The 14,110-nt window shown below is 42.7% G+C and overlaps 1 protein-coding gene across 1 annotated transcript in view; it reads left to right on the forward strand.

Moving 5' to 3' along the window:
- Window positions 1-14,110, forward strand: part of COLEC12 (collectin subfamily member 12) — a 178,788-nt gene that overhangs the window by 131,396 nt on the left and 33,282 nt on the right. Inside the window, exons 3-5 of the mRNA XM_046672036.1 lie at window positions 2,416-2,538; window positions 10,659-10,757; window positions 11,502-12,548. Coding sequence (XP_046527992.1) covers window positions 2,416-2,538; window positions 10,659-10,757; window positions 11,502-12,548 — 1,269 coding nt within the window. The remainder of the gene's footprint in view (window positions 1-2,415; window positions 2,539-10,658; window positions 10,758-11,501; window positions 12,549-14,110) is intronic.

The raw sequence follows: 14,110 nt of genomic DNA on the forward strand, positions 1-14,110 counted from the left end.
CATTAAGGTGTTTTTGCATTTTTTTTCTTTTTGGCATGTCATGAGGATAGCAGTATCTTAGTACAGGGTGAGGATGGATTCCAGTGGGAATGGAAGAGGAAGTTTCCACTGAGATTAAAAGATCTCTCACTAGGATTGTGGCAGTGGAAATGCAGAGGAAAGAATGACCAGAGAGAGGCACCATGGCGTAGTGGAGAGATCATGGCATTTGGAGGCAGACCCAGGTTTGAATCCTAGCTGTGGTGTATAAGGGGTGCCGTTTCAGCTGTCACTACCTTGTCTCTTTAAGGGGTTATTTTATGGATTAAAGATGCCATGTATAAAGTACCTAGTTCAGAATCTGGTACAGGGTGGGCAGTAAATGAACATCAGTGAACTGTAGATGAGATGATCATGATAAAAATATCCTACAGGAAGATTAGCAGGGCTGGTGACTGATTGAATTAGAGAATGAGTACAAGAGAAGACTTTAGGAGAAGTCTTTGAGTTTAACCATTGGCATGGTAGTAGTATTGAGGTTGAATGGAAATAAGAAACTTGGATGGAAATTGGAGATCTGGTTTGGCAGGGCTAGTACCAACGTCCATTTGGGACATGAGAGGTAGTGCTGAGACATCTAGGTGGCAATTAAAGAAAAAGGATGGAAAGGAAAAGGAGTGGGAAAACTGTGATGCAAAGAAACTGATTTACTCTAGGTCTGTTTGATCAATGGATCTGACTTTACAGCTTCATCTTCAAGGATTGCCTAACCAAAGGTTGATCCAGCATGCCCATCTGCTAAACTAAACCTTAGCTCCTCAAAATGTGTTTCTCTGACAAAGCATCTTCTGGACCTTGTCAGAAATGCAGAATCTTAGCTCCTACCTCAGACCTACTGAACTGGAATCTGCATTTCAAGAATGTGATTTGTGAGCTCTTTAGGGTTTGAGGAGCAGCATTTTACAGCATGGTGCGCAGACTAGCAGCATCAGCAGCCCCTGGGAGCCTGTTAGAAATCCACATTCTCAGGCACCTTCTCAGACTTCCTGAATTAGAGACGCTGTGTTTTAATGAGCCTTTCAAGTGAGTGCCCCAGAGTTTGAGAATCACTGCTCTGAATCATGAAACAAGCAGATTGGACCTCCTCTCCTTTGGTCTGTAGCCCAGAACACCAGAGGGACTGGTTAAACCCTGAAAGTTAACTTTGAGTCATTGTTTCTCTCATCATTTTGCATTAAACACAGCTGAAGAACTCTTTTCACTGAAAAAGGGCACTATGTGTAAAATTACAAACCAGAAGAGAGAAACTTTGGCTGTGGCTTAATCCTCACGACTTACCCATCAAAAGTTATTGAGCGCAATTATAGGAGATGAGGCCTTTATATGCCTTTGCTCCTGGGGGATGCTATTTGTAAGAAACACATGGGAAAATAAGGAATCTCCCAATACTCCTTACCATGTGATTTTCACATTAAAATGTCCACAGTCTTGTCTTCTGTGTTTCTAATCGATCCAATGGAAAGTTTCCTTTTTATGGGTTAGTTTCCGGAGTCACTTACAGAAGTGATGGTGGTTTACCACTTAGACTAGAATGTCTTTCAAAAAGTTGAACTGTGAGCAGTAAAAATTGACCTCCTCTTATCTAAACTGTCTAGTTTTTCTAGTTGTTCCATAGTTGTTATTCAAATCACTGTGATAAATAAGGGTCAGTGTCTGTTTTCTGTATCCATGTAACGTACAAAAATGGATATATAGGAGCATTTTAATCATAAAATTACCTATATTTTCTGCTGTAGATTATAGTACATTTAAGCCAGTGGCATGCTGGGAAACCACTTCTAGGGGGTCAGGGGGATCATAATCTGTAGTGTTTGCCAGTTTCTGTGGTGTAAATACCCCCTCCAGGGCTGATTTCAAGCTACCAACAGTTTAACAACCAGCTCCCCAAATTGCTACAATTTTAACAATTGACTCTTGCAAGCCAGTGGGAATTCGCTGGAGCATACCACTGAAACAAACATCAAGGGACAAGTCACGATTTTTTTTGGCTGGTTGTATTGGAATTGCTACAGGTCCAGTAATGGTTGAAACAAGTAGATTTGAGTGTTTTAAATCTTCTGTCATGTAGAGATTTTTATAGAAATTATAATTGTAATTATCATAATGAAATTTGATTTGAAACTATTCTGTGAGACAAAGTTATGTGCTATTTTCAAGTCATATTAAATACAACATATTAAATTACAGCAACATAATGGCAATATTTAAAGTGCTTGTGTTGCTAAAGTGGTATGTTTAATTTTAAAATACCACTCATCCTATAGTAAGGTATATGTAAAAATTATTCTTAGTCATAGTATTTGAACCAAAATGCAAAAAGATACTTTTCAAGAATGCTTTTTGGTTACTATTATTAAAATTTGACTTCTCTTACAGATATTCAGGAAGGAACGCAATGTACCAAATGTAAAAATAACTGGGCACTGAAGTTTTCTATCATTTTATTATACATTTTGTGTGCCTTGCTAACAATCACAGTAGCCATTTTGGGATACAAAGGTAAGTACTCTTTCCTTTTTCCTTCCAAATAGTAAGTTTCCCTTTATTAATTTAATCATTTAAAAAAAACCCGTTTGTAAGTATCAAGTATTTTCATTAATACAACTCAGAGGCAAAACTAAGCAATATCCTAAGTTCCATCTTCGTGTCTTGAGCTTCTTGTAGCTGTAGGAACTGAAAGGGGGAAAAAAGCAATACCTTTGACTCATTTCAACAATAATAATGGTCCTCTATGTGTTATGAAGATTTTTCCTCTTTGTTGCTTTTTCCTACCTATTTCCTGCTGCTCCCTTTTCCTCAATCTGTTTTCCTCTTATCTCTAAGAGGCTCTCTGGGAACCCTGGAGTCAGCACACAGGAAAGCTGTATTGACAGAGGAAAAGCCAAACACAAGATCTCCAGGGATATGACTTACTTCACCAAGGGACTGGCCAATTAATTCCCCTTTTCTCTTCAGCACATTTACTGTGGTCACTGTTGTTTATATAGCTCCATGAAAATACTGCCCTGTGGAAGTTAAACACAGAGACAGCACCGCCACCTCAACTATACTTTATGGGACGTTAGGCATTCTTTCAATGTGTCTGGTTTAAGGTCAGTGGAGGATTTTTGCCTGAATCCTCCAGACTTGCAGACAAAGTGAATTCTCCCCACCCCCTACAGCCATTCCAGACACCACAGGTAGAAGGTGTCATGATTCAGAATCATGAACTACATAAACCCTCTTATAGAAAACAGCCGTGGAAGCCTCCCCATCAAAGACACGTGAGACAGACACGTCGTCTGGTTTCAGCAAGAGGCAGACGTGGGTCTGCTGATCTTCAAATCCTTCACTCAGCAGCCGTCTCAGCTGCCTTCCCTCAGAACTGACAGATTAACAGAGGAGAATTCCCACACATTCCAGTCTCTGTTCTAGCCCATCGACTTGACCTGGAAGAGAAAGAGTCAAAGTGAATCCCCTCCATCTACTAACTCCTCCCACCTCTCTTCCACTGTTTAGTAGTTTCCTGAGATACAGTGTAATGGAGTGAGAATGGGCTTTGGAGCCAGATGGTCCAAGTTCAGTTCTTTTTCTTTGTGTTTTTCTTTGTGATGAGGAAGATTGTCACTGAGCTAACAGCTGTGCCAGTCTTCCTCTATTTTGTATGTGGGACCCCACCACAGTGTGGCTTGATGAGCAGTGTGTAGGTCCACGCCCAGGATCTGAACTGGTGAATGTCGGGCTGCCGAAGCAGAGCACACAAACCTAACCACTACACCACTGGACCCGTCCCCAAGTTCCATTCTTGATTCCACCACTTGTAATACAACTGTGTACTTTATTAAGTGCTAGCTGGTATGTCAGGCATCATGCTAAGTCCTGTGCATGGCTATGTAACCTGGGTATGAATCATAACCTCTTAGAGTTTCTGATTTCTTATCTATAAAAGGGCAATAATAATGCCACTTTTAAAAGTGATTGGGCTGAGCAAAGATGATGTAAGTCAGCCACCGGTCCTATACTTGGTCCCAGGACGTAAGTAGCGTTCTCTCTCTGTTTCTCACTTCTTCATAACTGCATTTATACATCTCTAGCCATTAAAATGACAAAACATGTTAAAAATACTCAATATAGTCAAGGCTTGTCAAGTCCCATCTCTAAGGCCACATCCATGCAAAGTTATGTGCATCCTGGAGTGTGTTGACTGATGAATTTTGGCAGTGGAAATTTGGAAAATTACCAGGTCATTTCATCCATTTGTGATGAGTTAACCTGACCTAGGATTAAGAGAGTAAGGGTTAAGAAAGGTTATTAAGTCACGGCGACGGTTGGACAGAGGGTGGGAGTGAAACCTAGTGGGAAAAAGGAGGGCATTTTATGTCCCAGGTAATTCAGACTGGCTCTCCTCCTTTCCTGGGTTATTCAGGTCATTATTCACTTCTCCAGGACTTTTCCTACTGAACCCAGATAATGGAGAAGCTTGGAATCAAACAGCCATTTATTTATTTGTTTATTTTTAAACATTGGCACCTAAGCTAACAACTGTTGCCAATCTTTTTTTTTTCTTCTTCTTCTTCTCCCCAAAGCCCCCCAGTACATAGTTGTATATTCTAGTTGTAGGTCCTTCTGGTTGTGCTATGTGGGACACTGCCTCAGCATGGCCTGATGAGTGGTGCCATGTCCACACCCAGGATGCGAACTGGTGAAACCCTGGCCTGCCGAAGCAGAGCTTGCAAACTTAACCACTTGGCTATGGGCCGGCCCCACAACAGCCATTTAATAAGTAACTTTTGGCTCAGTACTGTGTGATAACAGGAAAGTAAACATTGACTACTGGAAGGGAGGTGAGAAAGGTTTGATGAGCGTATCACCGTGTGGTATTTTGTAATTTTTACCTCTGGAAGGAAATAAGGTCTAGGATCTTTATGCCTTCAGAATTATACAGAAAGATCCAAAGGAGAGGGTTTTGTTTGTTTGCTCATTGTTTTTAAAGTACAGATATTTCCTCCATTTTTATGACAATGGAAAGCCCTTCTCGGCTCTGACATGTTTTACATGTGCTGGTCCCTTTGCCTGGAACACCTCTTCGCTGCTCGCTACCTGAATGACTCCTCCTTTCCCCTCATAGCTCACTTAGACACGTGTCCTGCAAGAAGCCCCTGAAGGCCGAGTTAGGGGCCCCCCATTTATTCCCTAGCACCTTTGCTTACTCTTAGCCTCTGTCACACTGTTTCATTATGGCCAGTGGGCTTGTCTGTCTCACCACCCAAATTTTAAGTTCCATGAAGGCAAGAGACCATCATTCATTTGTTCTATCTCCCGCTAGCCCCAAGCCTCATGGTGCTTAATATGTACCAATAAAGTTTACTGCATAATTTGATGAGAGGATGGATGGATGGATGCATGAGTTGTAGATTAGGACTGACTTCTAGAAAGGCAGTCAAATCGAGGCCCGGGGACCCGTCGCAATCGCCACACCTCAAAGCCCTACCTGGACACCTAACATCCTGAGGATCCGCTGGGCCCGCCCTGTGGGTGTAACTGAGCAGGAGGAGGGGAGAAGAGATTGAGGGAGCAAGACAAATACAGGCGAATGGCGTTCTCGCCCCTCTTTTCCCCCCTTCAAGGCCCCCATCCCTCAGGCCTCTGCTGACAAAAATAAGATAATACAACATGCAGTTTTGGTTTCCAAACACAGCCCCAGTGAACTGAAATGTTGCTGTTTTCCAGATGTGTTTTCTCCTTGCTTGTACATGATTCCTCTTTCTTGCTGAGGAGATTCTCGTGACCCAACATTGTAAGAGGCAGAAAGACAAGACCCAGTCTCCCTTCACACGTCTCCCTTTGCAGTCTAGAGAAGCTCTCCATTAAAAAAAAGGAAGAAAGAAAAAAAGGACTATTTAGTGAAACGATGTTTCTCCGAAGGAGAAGTTGAAGGGAAATAAAATAAAAACTCCTTTATTTATCAGAGTTAGCAAAGGCAACTCCATACTGTTTTCCTCAAAACTGTCCTTTTCTTCTCCTTTTATGTCACTCACACAGCTACAAGCTAGGATGAAACTTAAGTTCCCTCTAGAGAATTTGCTGAACAAGTCAGAGAACTGCTGAGTCACCCAGACAGGTCTGTACAGTGGCTGTGACTGGGAGGCACGTCAGCCACTTTACAGAAAGCACGTTCCTGGATGGTTACAGCGTGATGCATCCTTTGCACTGGGCCTTTTTTTTTTTTTTGAGGAAGATTTGCTCTGAGCTAACATCCACCACTAATCCTCCTCTGTTTTGCTGAGGAAGTTTAGCCCTGAGCTAACATCTGTGCCCATCTTCCTCTATGTGTGGGACACCTGCCACAGCATGGCTTGATAAGTGGTGCGCATGTCTGTGCCTGGGATCCGAACCAGCGAACACCGGCCGCCAAAGCGGAGCGTGGGGACTTAACCACTATGCCACCGGGCCAGCCCTCGCCCCGGATTTTTCATCATCCATCAACAGAGCTTCCATGGTAGAAGCCGTCTCCTAAGTTCAATGGATCATGTTTCCTCCAGAACATTCCCTGAAGAGGAAAATTCCACCCAGTTGTCCTGCCCAGCAGGCATCTATCTTAAGGTAGTTAGAACAAAGAAGAAAGGCAGAAATCTGAATCTTTCTCAGTGAGAATCTCTGACTCAACATTCCTACTCATAGAATGTCTACCTTGAGGCCAAAGTAGTGATTCCAACTGGATGAGAAAGTTTTCCGATGTGCATCAGATCACACCGTGTAGCTCTTGTTAGAATCCAGGGTAACATTCTATAACCAGATCTTCCACATTTCTGTAATGAAACCTGAAATAGTGTTCAAGGTAGAGAGGTCTTTACTGCGTTCCCTGGGAGTATCACGGGTGTTACTGGGGAGTCTCAGGTACCAGGGGGGTTGTGTTCCCCCCTCAGGACCATGATCAGTCTGGTACAGACACTCGTGAGCACTGGATAGGAACTCAGTGCTCTGCTCTTGTTCCCTGTCTTCAAGGCCTGGGCCTGTGAACTGTGTCTCTTGTGTCCTCAGTATCTAGCACTGTGCCATATACGTAGCAGATGCTTAGTAAACATCTGAGGATGATGCCTGTAAAGAGAAGATAAAGAAGACACAATCCTTCACTTCAAGGGATTTTTATTGGAGGCAACTAGATTTAGGAAAAAGGAATGCTAAGTGAAAGGCAATGTGGAATTACAGAGAAAGCATGGATTTGGAGTTAGAGCTCCTGGCCTGCTATCCCACTTAGTTATTTCCAAACTCTGCAACTCTGGACAAGTTACTGAACATCTCTGAGCCTCAATTTCTTCATCTGTTAAAGAGTTGTAAGGTTTAACTGCAGTGTGGTGCAGTGCACCTTGCAAAGAGTAGGCGCTCAATAAATAGAGGCTGTTCCTATTGCTATTCAGATAAAGGCTCAGTTGGTGTGGTGTGGAATCAAACCATCAGGGAAGGCTTAGCACAGTGTCGGGGGAGGGCTGGAGTGGACCTTAGAGGATGGGCGGGATCAAGACAAGGGAGGAGGAGGTTAGTGGCCCAGGCTAAGGGATGATACCAAAGTGCTTTTACAGAAGAGATGTTCTTGTCAGATTATCCCAGAGAGTTGGCTTTGGGAACTTGAAGAGGGACACATCTTCAGGTGTAACCTGAAGTACTGATATTCTGAAGAAAAACTCTGTCAAGAAACAGTTTCCAATAAAGGGGAGCCCCTGAAGAAGCAGACAGCTAGTAACCCTGTGTGTCTCATGTCCATTTTCCTCATGTGAGAATCATCTACAAACTGAGTCGACATCTAGAGACTGGGAGTTTCTCAGGAGAGAGAGGACAGCTCTGCCCGTGTTTTCCTGATTGAGAATTTGTGTTGATAAGAGTAAAAACCAACGAAAATGCTGTGTGCTGTGACAGCAGGTATTGGTTCTGGATCTCTGTCAGTCTAGTATTTTTATGCAGTGAGAAGCTGCCAGCTTTTCAACCCTAATGTTTGCAGCTTTATACCAAGATCCTGTTTTGTTTTGAGGAAGATTGGCCCTGAGCTAACGTCCACCACCAATCCTCCTTTTCTTGCAGAGGAAGACTGGCCCTGAGCTAACATCTGTGCCCATCTTCTACTTTATATGTGGGACACCTGCCGCAGCATGGCTTGAGAAGCAGTGCTAGGTCTGCACCTGGGGTCCGAACCACTGAACCCTGAGCCACAGAAGCGGAGTGCATCAACTTAACTGCTATGCCATGAGGCAGACACCCTAAGATCCTTTTTTTAAACACAGACACACATGCCCCAGTGCATGTAACTAGTTCATTAGCACTTGTGGGCAAGGCAAATAGTTTCCTTGCTGCACCGAAGAGAAACCTAACAGGTTTTTTTTTAAAAGTGAATGTATTTGGGGGCTGGCCCCGTGGCCGAGTGGTTAAGTTCGCGCGCTCCGCTGCAGGCGGCCCAGTGTTTCGTTAGTTCGAATCCTGGGCGCGGACATGGCACTGCTCATCAGACCACGCTGAGGCAGCGTCACACATGCCACAACTATAAGAACCCACAACGAAGAATACACAACTATGTACCGGGGGGCTTTGGGGAGAAAAAGGGAAAAATAAAAATCTTTAAAAGGAAAAAAAAAAAAAAAAAAGTGAATGTATTTGTTCCTTTTACTCTGTGCAAACTTGAATTATCCATCGACGACAGTTCTGTTCTTTCTCAAACACACATGGAAGAAAAATCAGAGAGGGTAGAAAATGACTGGTTGTCAGCATAGTGAGAGGTTTCTTTGGCTTCCAGGAAAAAGGGAGGACTGCGTGTGGTTTGAGGACAGACTGAGGCATGTGTTTTGATTTGAGAATCAAAACCAAACCTAAACTTGTAAACATTCTGTGTTTTATTTTTTAAAAGTGTAGCTTTGCTGAAATGCAGCTGAAACATCTTGTTCTTCAGAGTTCCCAAGGATTTAGGAGTACCTATCAAACAACCCTGAGGTGCGGATTACTGTAACTATACCTCTGTGGCTACAGAGTCATTTTTTTAAAAACAATAATTATTCAGCTCAATGTCACACTTGCTGCGGGTGCCGAGCCTTCCCTGGGCTGGTGGGTTTGTGTGTGTGTTTGCGTGACCTCTGGCTCGGCCAATTTTTCACAGGCCTCGGCAGCCAGCAGGCAGGTTCTCATTTATTTAAATAAATGGCATAATAAGTATGTGTTGAACAGCTACTAAATGCCACACACTGAGCCAAGAGCTGGAGATAAAACTCAAGGCAAATTTCCCTGCCTTAAGAGATCTTCTAGTCACCAAGCCACGACAACACAGTGAAGAAGTCCCACAATAGGGAGGGGACTCCTTGCCGAGAGAGCTCGGTAAGACGCATTTAGGCACAGGTGTCCCACAGGAAGTGACGAGCTGGGTCTTGAACAGCAAGTAGGGCTTAGCTTGGTGAAGAGGCCAGGGAGGAACATTCTAGGTGGGAAGGAGAACATCTGAGAAGGCTCAGGTGAGAAAGAGCATTTGGTGCATCGCTCACATCTCATAAAGGCCAGAGTGTAGAAGCCGAGGGAGAGCCGAGGCGGTCTCTAGGGATGGTGCGGGAGCGGAGGAGCTGGTTCACTCTGGTCCTGCAGACCTGTGGGCATGTACTTCTCCTTGCTGCTGGAGCCAGGAGAATCTCCTCACACAGTCATGCGTAGGAGGAACACTAGATGAATCCAATAAATTGGATCCACTGGCTCACAATAGGCAAAGCATAGTCATGCTTAAAAAAAGCCACTATTTAAAAAAAAGCTGTTGATACCAAGAAGGACAGTCAGACCTAATCCCAAGCTGCTAGAGGTTGGATCCCACAGGAGAAATACACTCTTATTAGACATTTTAGAAAAACAAACTTGAACTCACAACCGTAGAGAATTATTGTCTTCTGAGAACGAATAAGAACAGAAGCTTTTATTTAATACCACATCACTAACTTTCCCTCTCATGTATAATCAAGAAAATGATTTTTTTTAAAAAAGCCTTCTTGGTAAATCATTGTTTGGAAACCCACTGAGGCATCTTCCTGGGAACTGATAAACTACAGGTTCCCTTGTCCCTAAGGAGAAGCAGATTTCCAGGCCTCAGTGGTGGAACTCATGATAGAGAGGGGCAGACACTCTTGACTTTGCACCCCTTCTACGGAGACTCTGTGTACAGACTCGAGGTAGGCGTTATTTGTCATGGAATCTCCTTCTAGGTGAGTGAGTCCTACCTGCCAGGAATGGTAGGGAATCTGATGAGTGATGAAATTTTGTAAGTGATCACAGTGTTATGCTTCCATCTGTGGAAATTAATATAGGAAATGATACAGATTGAGGACTTTCATAGTAGATAAAAATTTACAAATGAGTGCCAAACAGTTTCTAAAAGGCAATACCGAATCATGAGAACAGTTAAAAACATACAATTCTCTAATTTACAAGTAAACTACCACTGGGTTTTATGACAAGTAGGTTATTTATTTTTCTAAAAGAATGGCTTTTTCCTCATATTTGATTTCATTCATACTCTGTTTCAGTCTATTTCCTTTATTCTCTAACGAAAGAATCTCTTGTTCAAACTGAAAAATAAAATTTGAGCAGGTATGTTTATTAATGCATTGATTTCCACATCTCAGTTGTAGAGAAAATGGACAATGTCACAGGTGGCATGGAGACATCTCGCCAAACCTATGACGACAAGCTCACAGCAGTGGAAAGCGACCTGAAAAAATTAGGTAATCTGCAATGAGAGTAGCCGTAAAGTTGAATCCTCTGACTCTGCTTTGTATAAATGACCACAGCTTTTTGGAATGATGTTGCTGTAAATCCATATTCACTCAGAAGGACATAAACTTTTGTATTGTATATTGAATCTTTCTTCATGATTTAATTAGAAGATTTTTAAATTTTAAAGTTAAGGACCAATTTTGGAGTTCAATTCCCCACCCAAAACACTGTTATGTGCCAAATAAAATCTGAAGACCTATCCTGATTAGAAAGAACCGCAAACACTCTTTATTAAAAGCTCTTTTATAAAATGCTCAGTAAATTCCTATTTGAATTATTTTAAACTGCATAGAAGAATTGTAGAGATTAATTTTAAAAATGAAAGATTCCAGCCTATTCTATCCTTTGATTTTTGTTTTCATTTTTTGAAAAGAAATTTTGGTGAATTTAATCAACAGTAGGTTATTTCCTTTTTGACACCCTGCCCAGTGCTCTAGAATCAGGTAAATTCTCCTTCTTTAAGAAAAGTATTGACCCTAGTTAGTTGGTCCTAATTCTCAGCATCCTTTCCAATTCCCCAGGACCCAGTTTTAATAGATATGTGGACTTTACTAATGCAGAGCAGTCTGCATATCCCACAAATTTTATATCTGAAATACAGTGCATACCAGTTAAGTCTCGTTGGGACCTTTGACCTCACCTGAACACTTGTCCATACCACCAATCTAAGTAACAAACATGCCTTATTCCAGGGGACCAAACTGGGAAGAAAGCTATAAGCACCAACTCAGAGCTCTCCACCTTCCGATCAGACATTCTGGATCTTCGACAACAACTTCGTGAGATCACAGAGAAGACCAGCAGGAACAAAGATACGCTGGAGAAGTTGCAGGCGAGTGGGGATGTACTGGTGGACAGGCAGAGTCAACTGAAAGAAACTCTGGAGAATAACACTTTCCTCATCACCACTGTGAACAAAACCCTGCAGGCGTACAATGGCTACGTCACAAATCTGCAACAAGATACCAGCGTGCTGCAGGGCAATCTGCAGAGCCAAATGTATTCTCACAACGTGGTCATTATGAACCTCAACAACCTGAACCTGACCCAGGTGCAGCAGAGGAACCTCATCACTAACCTGCAGCGGTCTGTGGATGACACGAGCCAGGCCATCCAGCGAATCAAGAACGACTTCCAAAATCTACAGCAGGTTTTCCTTCAAGCCAAGAAGGACACTGATTGGCTGAAGGAGAAAGTGCAGAGCCTGCAGACGTTGGCTGCCAATAACTCTGCCTTGGCCAAAGCCAACAACGACACCCTGGAGGATATGAACAGCCAGCTCAGCTCATTCACAGGTCAGATGGACAACATCACCACGGCCTCACAAGCCAACGAGCAGAACCTGAAAGACCTGCAGGATGTACACAGGGATGCGGAGAACAGAATGGCCATCAAGTTCAGCCAGCTGGAAGAACGCTTCCAGCTCTTTGAGACGGATATTGTGAACATCATCAGCAACATCAGTTACACAGCTCACCACCTTCGGACACTGACCAGCAATCTTAATGAAGTCAGGACCACTTGCACGGATACGCTGACCAAACACACGGACGATCTGACCTCCTTGAATAATACACTGGCCAACATCCGCTTGGATTCTGTTTCTCTCAGGATGCAACAAGATATGATGAGGTCGAGGTTAGACACTGAAGTAGCCAACTTATCAGTGATTATGGAAGAAATGAAGCTGGTGGACTCAAAGCATGGTCAGCTTATCAAGAACTTTACGATACTACAAGGTAAGTGAAAATTATGAATTTATATTGTATTAGTTATAGATTGCTGTATAACAAATTACCCTAAAACTTGGCAATTTAAAACAATAAACATTTATTATCTCATAGTTTCTATGGATTAGGAATTCAGGAGTAGCTTAGTTGGGCGGTTCTGGCTCAGTATCTCTGATGAGGTTGTAGTCAAGATATTGGCCAGGGCTGCAGCCATCTGAAGCCTTAACTGGCGCTGACGATCTGCTTCCAAGATAGGTCATTTACACACCAGTTGGCAGGAGGCCTCAGTTCCTCACCATGTGAAATTGCTCAAGTATCCTTACAACATGGCAGCTGGCTGCCTCCAGAGCAAGCGATCCAAGAAAAAAAGCAAGAAGAAAGCTACAATGCCTTCTATGACCTAAACTCAGAAGTCACATACCATCACATCCACCATATTCTGTTCTTTGGAAATAAGTCACTAAGTCCAGCCCACACTCAAGGGGGAGGGGAATTAAGCTCCACATCTTGAAGAGAGGTATAACTAAGACTTTATGGACAGTGCTCAAAGACACTCCATTAAATATTTGTTGAATGAAAGATTGGTTAATTTGGATTTTCTCAGTGTCTAGCTACTTCAATGCCACTATAAATTGACTCCTTTGAAAGCAAGACTAATTCTTCTAGGTCACAGAGTTACCATTAAGAGATCCCTGTTTCCAGTGTTATGAGCAGATGGATGGCTGGCCATCACAGTAACTGTAAGGCCGCAGAGAAAGGAAGCAACATAACTTGCATACAAAATCTGAGTTTTACTCCCTTCCAGGTCATCCACATAAAGTGAATGTTCTTGGCTCAGATTAAGTCTACTTTTGAAGATTTGCAGCAACTATATATTAATAGTATGTTCCAGTTAGCAACTATTTTCACAGGTTTTAAGTTGAAAGTACTATGTGGAAGATGCTGCGCTGAGTACTCTGAATGGAGTATACAAAGAAGACCAGATGGTCTTTGCCCTCAGATAGCTTACAATCGAGAGAATTTTAGAGCATCAGGAGACTGGCTCCAAGCAAAGCAATCCTGGTTTTCAAAAAGGGGATAAAGGTGGATTCTACAAATTATGTAAAATGAGGAATTTGTCTTCAAGCCTGAGAAGAGATTATTAAAAGGATAATATGTGAGCTTTTAGGAAAGCAGCAATCATCAGAATGAATGCACTAAGAAGAAAGCAGGTGAACTTAATCTTATATCATCACATTAACAGAGTTATTAGATTTTTTACACTAGGAGAATGAAAAATAGCATATCTGGATTTTACTAGGGCATTTGGCACTGATACCCTTTAGAACAGGATGGAGAAATAGATGCTGGATTATAGCACAGTTTGATGGATTTATTGGTTGTATTAGTTTTCTGTGCTGCATAACAAATTACTACAAAATCAGCAGATTAAGACAACACCCATTTCTTATCTCACAGTTTCTGTGGGCCAGGAGTCTGGGCATGGCTTAGGTGGGTCCTCTGCTCAGGGTCTCACCAGGCTGCAGTCTCATTGAGGGGCTGAGGATTCATCAGAGGCTCAAGTGGGGAAA

The sequence above is a fragment of the Equus quagga genome, chromosome 9, assembly GCF_021613505.1.
Source record: "Equus quagga isolate Etosha38 chromosome 9, UCLA_HA_Equagga_1.0, whole genome shotgun sequence".
NCBI classification, from domain to species: Eukaryota; Metazoa; Chordata; class Mammalia; order Perissodactyla; family Equidae; genus Equus; species Equus quagga.